This window comes from Habropoda laboriosa, unplaced genomic scaffold (genome assembly GCF_001263275.1).
Source record: "Habropoda laboriosa isolate 0110345459 unplaced genomic scaffold, ASM126327v1 scaffold87, whole genome shotgun sequence".
Classification (NCBI taxonomy): Eukaryota; Metazoa; Arthropoda; class Insecta; order Hymenoptera; family Apidae; genus Habropoda; species Habropoda laboriosa.
The window spans coordinates 1,470,989-1,478,660 of NW_017100209.1; the positions used below are offsets into that span (position 1 = coordinate 1,470,989).

Here is a 7,672-nt window from a genome sequence, read left to right on the forward strand (position 1 = left end):
GCGTTTAACTTATGCTTCTGCCCAATTCTCGTCGCGTATTTTATTCAAATTTTCTTATATTCTAGAATCGAAAAAGATACGAATTCGCGGTTTTTTCTTTTGATTCTTTCAATTTTGCACTCTCGTTCTACGAAAGTTTATTTCAATAATAATATTGAAAATTTTTCTGGTGATTTTGTTTAGTAGTTAGTTGTGTTGTGTATTGCCAGCTCAAATATGAACTGCTTAATGTATATGCTTAAAATGTATTTTCTTGTGGCCGCCCGACAGCACCTGTCATTTTCATCAGAAAAATCTCATCAATATGTTAAGAAAAATTTCGGGATAAAAAAACGTAAAATTATAAAAGTTGATATTTAAATCGCTTGGTTGCCTCAACTCACGTTTCATGCTTATCTTTTATTCGCTGTTCTTGTCTACGTTCGGCAAACTACAAAGGCGGGCGCGAGGCTCGAAAACGTAGTCCCTGACTCTACGAGTGTCAGGTATAGCTTCCTTGCGGTCTGACACTTGTGGAGAATATACTGTATTTCCTAACATCTTATAAAATTTTATTAACCTAAAGCCTTAAGATAAATTTGTAAACAATGTTTTTACATCTTTGTACAATACATTTCAGATTGTTACGGAACTACCAGCTTGGCCTTTACATCAAGGAGAAACCATTTGTTGTTCACTTTGTTTAACCGTTATTACTAGTGGCAGGGTAGTGTATAATGAAAATAATTATCACGTTACTTGTGCGAATCTATGGCTTAATTGTGTAAACAGTCATTTGCCGGTGATGCGGCATCCGTCTTTCTATTCTCACTCGAACTTATGTCCAGGTAACAATCATATTTGATATTGATCTGCATAAAAGAAAAAGAGGGAAAAAACTTACGTTCATAAATTTTTAATGTACACACATTAACTTATTACATGAAGATTTGTAGGAAATCAGAACAAACTAACTTTATATTTAAGTAATAATTAGAAAATCAAACATTAACAATTTTTAATATTTAACATGTAATACGACTAAAAGGAAAAATTCGAACGTGTATGATAGGGAAAAAATGGATTCTACACAAATTGTATATATTCTTTAAATTCGAACGTTTTCAAAATCTTATTAATTAGTCCATTTAAAAAATCTGTACAGACGTCGAGAAAACTAGAAGAAAATATTAGTATACTGTAACTTTTTGGGAATAGGGAGAAAGTAAAGTCGCGAGAAAATCTTACAAAATCTTATGTATAGTTAAAGAAGGGTTAATGGAATTACATGGGAATTCTTAAAACCTGAACAAAAGTTCATATCAATCAAATCGAGTATAATATTTTCATGAAAATCTTATAAAAATTCTTAGTGCAAATGCGAGACAAAAAATTAGAATATTATTCTATTAAACAATATTATAACATAGTATTGTAGTGATCTTACAAGAAATTATCGTTGACTTGTATCACGTGGTCTATACACTATTCCTCTGCTTTTCATCTCTCTTATAACACCTGCTGGCAATCGACCTGATACCGATATTGCGTATACGCCTTTGCAAAACCGATCTGAAAGAAAAAAAAATTTGAATCTCAGTTGTTACAAAGGATGTTTATAAATAGCGACAGATTTTGTCCATTACTTCATTTTAGTTTAAACGAAAAATTATAAGAAGATAAAAAATAACATGTAAAAAAAATTAATGCAAAATATACACAAAATTAAAATATGTTAATATAGAATCTTATGTACGCACATGAGCATGTTCCTTACTAATTATACATACTGTCATGCATATTAGTGAAAATTCTGTATAAATGTATAATAATATTTAATATTAAGAATCTGAGACACAAAGAAACTTATTAAATTATATGCAATATATAAGTATATACATATATATATTGCATTGTTTTATATTAGTTGCATCTTTTGTATTGAAATATCAGCTTTAAAATTTGTATAAAGTGCTGCCTTTCAATACATTTAAGTACATGATACAAAACATGATTTAAGTCATTGTTATTTGCACTGCCAAATATAATGGTTGAAGAAAAAAAACGATTAATTTGTTAGGAATTTGAAGAAGCATTAATGTAGAATAAAAGATAATAGCTTATATTATGATTTAATGAGATAATGTAACTGTTATAATTTTGTAAAAGTATACAAAAATAAAATAACAATATTTCTCTTGCTTAATTTTAACTTATTACATGTAGGTGTGAATTTACTACTCACTTATTCTTTGCCACTTGCAAACCCAACTATCCTCAGGACTCATTGCAGCAATCATACTAAAAATAATTTTGATTTCAAAAATTCAATTTCACGATTTACAAACAAATAAAATTATACTAAAAAACAAAATATCATTTATTTTTTATTCCTTCACTTACTCACCCATCAAAATTAGAGCTTGTACAGTCAAAAACATTGTCTTTATTATTTTTCATACGTAAAAATTCGTCACAATTATCACAACCATCGAACTCAAATTGATCAAATGTCTATAATAAAATAAAAATCCTTAGGATCATAATTTTGCAAAGAAATATAACAAAATATTCGGAAAAATATTATACCTTAACCAAAGAGCACACCAAACAAGCTCTTAATCCTCGTAAGTCTTTGGGAACTGTTTCCATCGACATGGTTAAATATTATCTGCTATAATTGTTCTTTAATTAAAAAATATATACTTTTTGGCATTAATTAATAATAATGTCAACACAATAGAAATCAATTTTTAACATATGACTTATCAGAAGTACTACCATAAATGACAGCATAGTATAAAATGATGTATACATCTACTTCAAGCCACATCTTCACGAAGGACAAAGCGCCTTACTGATTTGAGATATAGTATGTACCCATAACGAAAATAAACTTCATATATTTTATGTATAAAAATAAATTTGAATTATTATATCCTCATTAACAAATCTTAAATTTCTATTCTTTAATTAAATTTTTAACGCTTAATCTATACATTTATAAAACTAAGCGTTCCTAAATCTATCCTACATATATAAAATACTTTTGTATATTTAAATTTCACAGCAGTGGTTACAATTAAGTAGCATTTACATTTTTTCTAAAAGTGGTAAATAATATCAGGTATTTTTTCATTCTTTTATTTACGTTGATAATTATAGAAATTACGCTTTACTTTATTAATGTCATTATTGTGTTACAAAAGTCACATTTTAGGAACCGACAGTTGGTAGTGCATTAAACGCGGGAAAACATTGCACACTGCGTTAAACATCTGTTGTGCACACGGAATGAGGGTGGGTGCTTTGCAATTTATACATTTGAAGTATCTAAATATTTATTATCAAAACATCTTAGTATGAAAATATAAGAGTTAAACTACTGTTCTACCACTCTGTGCACAAAAACCGTTATCATATTTTCTCTGAACTACGTAATTGACTCGCGTTCGTAACGGCCGCTATCATGAAACCTGGAGGTGGTACAAAGCTTTCTGCCGCCAAAACTGTTGCTTCTGAGGTTAGTAAGATAAAATGCTTTTCAATACTCGATATTAACAATAATTTCTGCAAAAAAGTAAAATTATTACTTGTACGTTAATTATATTGAAAAATCTATAGTTTACGGAATTCGATATATTTATATGAGGTAAATAATTTAATTTGTAAAATTATTGCCTCATTCATTACGTTTTTTAAGCATGTGGATGGTTAAACAATTATTATTTTACATTATTCTATATAACACTTTCAGTTGCATGTAATTAATCAGGTTACTCCATTTCATATATTACAGTCATATTTTAAAACTTAATTCATTTATCTTTGGTTTAATTCTTGATTCAAGCAATAAAATAGCATGTAAAAGCTTCATGGTGCATCATACATATTTATCTTTTACCAAAACAGGATAAGGTCAGAAAGTCTTTGCACGCTTTGCAGCCAGCAGCCAGCGACAAAGAAAACTTAGTTGGTGGTGGAAGGATGCTTAGGTCTGCTCTGCCAACAAAGGACACAATTAAAAGGTAAGCAAATTTAGTGATTGGTTGTTGCTTATGTTTTTTGTATACATTGTGCAAACAAAACTTTATGTTTCAGTGATGTTACTGAAAAAACAAAAAATGATGCTCCAAAACGCAAGAAAATAGTCTCCAAGGATAAGGCTGTTCAGACTGCAAGAGGAGGAAAGATTAAGATTGAAGTTGAAGATTTAACATCTGAAGGTACCTTCCTTGTTTAAAATAAAAAAGCAGAAAGACATGGCAAGCTATTACATAAATATTAATTTTGAGATTATCTGTTACACATTTATAATAGCTGGACCTAGTGAAAATTATTGGGAAGTACTGGCTGAAAGACGACGGATAGCACTTGAAGACTCGTTAGAAGACAACAAAGAGCTGAGCGAACGCGTTGAAAAATTAGAAGAAGAAAATCGTATTTATAAAGAAATGTTAGATGAATCGAGAGCACTAGTTGAAGTTCTACAGGTATTATTAAAGACAATCATCTGTAAAAGGCAATCAACTCTTAAAGTATCTCCCTACAATTAAATGTTATATTGTGTTGCAGGAAATGATCGGGGAAGATAGAAACGATATAAATAATTCCCTGGAAGATACCCTTTAATTTAACAATTTGCTATCGGGTGCCCAATAGTGCCTTGCGATACAAACACAGGGATATGCATCTCCATATTGGAGATAATATATACGATGCACTCGTCATTGAAAAAAAGGTGGAAAAAATGACGAGTTGTATGATAAAAAAAAGTCTGAGTAGAGCTTGAAATAGAGGATTCTCAATATAGTTTTAGTTCAATTTAATCGTAATTACTTGTATTCGTCAATTCATATTTTACTAATTATTCAACTAAGACTATGGCTGCGACTACAAATGTGTTTACCTCATAGAATACTATTTTGTATAATATAAATATTATATAACTTTGATTACAATTAAATAAATCGATTTTCTAGTATACATTGTAATTCTTTCAATATTTCAGCATCATTCTATTAAAAAAAAATTCCTTTACCCATAATCCGTATTAACTCATTATCTTTGAGAAATAATATTAAAGGGACAAATTGCTAGCATCACGTGTTTATTTCACAAATCTTTGGCATAGAAGACCTTGAATTCCATCGAAAACATCAACGCAATAACATCAGTTCTTGGCAACGACTGACGGTGTTTCGTTCACACACCAGTCATAGCACTACGTGTTCGAGGAAGCCGTTTATCTACTGCATCATCTTTCGGTGAAATGGTTAATATGTTCATCGGAAGGCTGCCAGGAAAGTCGTGCGTAAAAAAAAAAAATATGTTGCTGGACGTGTTGCTGAATGCGAGATGCGCAAAAGCGAACTCTTTTTCTATTTCTTCACTATTCTTGCCCGAGAATTTCGTCTCGAGAGTATTTCATCTTTTCCATCTCGTATTTGGAGGATGCGCCGTTTCCTTGATGATCTGTTTTGAACGGATAGCAGACCGTCTCGCGATCACCGAGTCACGAGAGGCGGAGAAAGTCGGGTTTGCACGCGGAACGCCGTTGAGAAGCGTCAAAAACAGTCCTTAATCCTCGTCCTTGAAGCGGCGATAGATGGACTGCACATAGGTGAAGACGCACTTCCAGTCTGGCCGACGCATCATCACCATGTCCTCGACATCAAGTAAAGGCGCGATCCCGGCGAGTTCACTATGGAGAATTTATTTAATTTAGGAGTACTATTATGCAACTATATACTTATAGTCTGAACAGACCCAGAATCTTCTTTCTTTTACAAAATGCTTGAAAATGAAATAAGAGTTGACTTACTCGGCTTTTTTAAACGCCAAGTCGAAGTTCATCTTGCGGTTCTCCGGTCGTAGTGAGTTGTAGTCGAAAGCGTCCGGTCTGAAGTGATGAAGCAGAGCGCAGAACGCCAATCCGTTATTCCAGCTTGTCGAGAAATTATCCAGCTGTACATTCTGTAACAGAAAACGTGTCCGTAGCACGCTTGACAAATTTCACGAACGCACAATTTTGTGCTGGTTACTAACGCGCAATTATCTGAGCGTGCACGAGCGTGCGCGCCCGCGTTTCTGTAAATAACATACACGCGAGCGTGTGAGCTCGAGAAGCTCCATTTACAAGGCGGATTTACCTCGTACTCTTTGGTCTTGGAACGGCACCACGCCAGTAGTCGCTCTTTTATTTGCACCGCGTTGTCCCGCACCGTTGGCTCGGTAAACTTGAATCGAAACTCTGTTGCCGGTGACTTTACGGGACTAAATATAGAAAGAAAAGCCGTCAGTTAAGCTTTCGAAGAAATAGAAGGAGCGTATAAATGTAAAAGGTGTCATTATGATGAATTCACTGGATTAAAGTTGAAGATTACCCCTGGATGGGTCAAACGTAACTTAATCTAGATAAATGTAAATGTAACCTAAGTAATACTGAATTCTGATCATCAAGGAACAGAGAGTATTGATGTATTTTTACAGTGCTGTTAAAATAGGCAGAGCTTCTTTTTGGTAACGATAGAAAGAGCTTTCGACGTTGTCTAATAATATCGATTCTTTCACCAATAGTAAAAGCAAAAATACCTATCGTATAAATAAACAAAGCTTGTAAAATGGTTTTCAATTACCTGGGTGATGAAGCGGCGCTATTTTGTCTGTCGAGTTCACGAAACTTGGCAAACGGCGACAGCGGCTTCTTGCGGGCTGAAAAACGAACAGAAACTATCTTAATCGATGAGCCATTACGGTCGAACGTCGTTGCGAGAAAATAGGTTAGGGTTCATCGAAACTCATTCGGTCACGTTGTCATTGTTAATTCGTCTATGTCGAATTAAGAGTAAATGTAAATTGATAACAAAATCGCTGCGCATGTGAGAATTATTAGGAGGATCTGGCAAAATTCAACAAATAAAAAAAAGTTCAAAAAAAAAAACAAAAAAAGAAAGAGTAAAACTTTCGTTTCTCAACCTCGTCGCCGTTACTCGATCAGAGATTAAATATCACTCCTCTTTCCGATCGATTTTAACTAACAAATTTCGATTTGTTCACTATAATGTAACATCGTTACAAAATCATCTTTCCCGGTTTCGTGATTCGAGCCGCAACGAGGCGATGACGAAATTGCTCCAACAACAAGAAACACGTGGAGCTGGATCTAAAACTAAAGATTTCTAAACTAAAGTGTGTATATGCGCTCGGTGTGTTCGTGTTCGAAGATCGTCAGCAATGAAACTTAAATAAAATCTTCACCGCCACCCACGTGTCCTATGCAGCAACGGGGGTATTCGTGCGTATATCTTTATATACACACTAGCACACAGACGCACGCGTACCCACGTGCGCGCGGACACACTAGAAGCGGCGGCTTTGCGTGTGTGTGTGTGCATACGTATTAGGGCTGCACTCGTGTACACGGTATTTTTCAACGCGAAATCGCGAAAATTTTCAAGTCGCCACAGGCGATTCCTCATTGATTCCGCGAATAAAGACTTGGAAACTTGGCTGGCGCGTTTCCCGATTCTCTGTCTGTTTACAATCTCCAAATAAATGCACGTGTACGGGTCGCGCTATTTTTGCGTCGATAGAGAACGAATTGCTTCATCGATCGAAGAGTTCCGTTCGCTGGAATCTCTCGATGGAAAACCGATCGGGAGAATTTCTTATGTAAAAATTCTACTTTAAA

At 33.8% G+C, this 7,672-nt stretch overlaps 3 protein-coding genes across 3 annotated transcripts in view; 2 read left to right on the plus strand and 1 right to left on the minus strand.

Annotated features, from left to right (window-relative positions):
- Positions 1-865, plus strand: part of LOC108570719 (synergin gamma-like) — a 9,019-nt gene extending 8,154 nt beyond the window's left edge. Inside the window, exon 6 of the mRNA XM_017932619.1 lies at positions 620-865. Within this exon, the coding sequence (XP_017788108.1) occupies positions 620-844 (225 nt within the window). The 3' untranslated portion in view covers positions 845-865. The remainder of the gene's footprint in view (positions 1-619) is intronic.
- A 567-nt stretch (positions 866-1,432) lies between these two features.
- On the minus strand, positions 1,433-2,639 carry LOC108570763 (transcription elongation factor SPT4). Its single transcript, XM_017932668.1, has 4 exons — positions 2,569-2,639; positions 2,387-2,493; positions 2,225-2,280; positions 1,433-1,551 (listed from the first exon to the last, which is right to left on the minus strand). Exons 1-4 carry the CDS (start codon positions 2,635-2,637, stop codon positions 1,433-1,435), a joined length of 351 nt encoding a protein of 116 aa, XP_017788157.1. The 5' UTR covers positions 2,638-2,639.
- A 647-nt stretch (positions 2,640-3,286) lies between these two features.
- LOC108570749 (geminin) lies at positions 3,287-4,812 on the plus strand. The gene is made up of 5 exons (XM_017932653.1): positions 3,287-3,502; positions 3,892-4,007; positions 4,081-4,205; positions 4,300-4,472; positions 4,555-4,812. Exons 1-5 carry the CDS (start codon positions 3,449-3,451, stop codon positions 4,609-4,611), a joined length of 525 nt encoding a protein of 174 aa, XP_017788142.1. The 5' UTR covers positions 3,287-3,448; the 3' UTR covers positions 4,612-4,812.
- The last annotated feature ends 2,860 nt before the right edge of the window (positions 4,813-7,672 follow it).

Excerpts from the sequence above, each read along its gene's own strand:
- LOC108570763 (XM_017932668.1), bottom strand. The coding sequence starts at position 2,637 with ATGTCGATGGAAACAGTTCCCAAAGACTTACGAGGATTAAGAGCTTGT. Across the intron at positions 2,281-2,386 it reads ACAAGCTCTAATTTTGATGG|TATGATTGCTGCAATGAGTC; the intron begins GTGAGTAAGTGA and ends AATTATTTTTAG. Across the intron at positions 1,552-2,224 it reads TTGCAAGTGGCAAAGAATAA|ATCGGTTTTGCAAAGGCGTA; the intron begins GTGAGTAGTAAA and ends TTTTTCTTTCAG.
- LOC108570749 (XM_017932653.1), top strand. The coding sequence starts at position 3,449 with ATGAAACCTGGAGGTGGTACAAAGCTTTCTGCCGCCAAAACTGTTGCT. Across the intron at positions 4,008-4,080 it reads ACAAAGGACACAATTAAAAG|TGATGTTACTGAAAAAACAA; the intron begins GTAAGCAAATTT and ends TTTATGTTTCAG. Across the intron at positions 4,473-4,554 it reads CACTAGTTGAAGTTCTACAG|GAAATGATCGGGGAAGATAG; the intron begins GTATTATTAAAG and ends ATTGTGTTGCAG.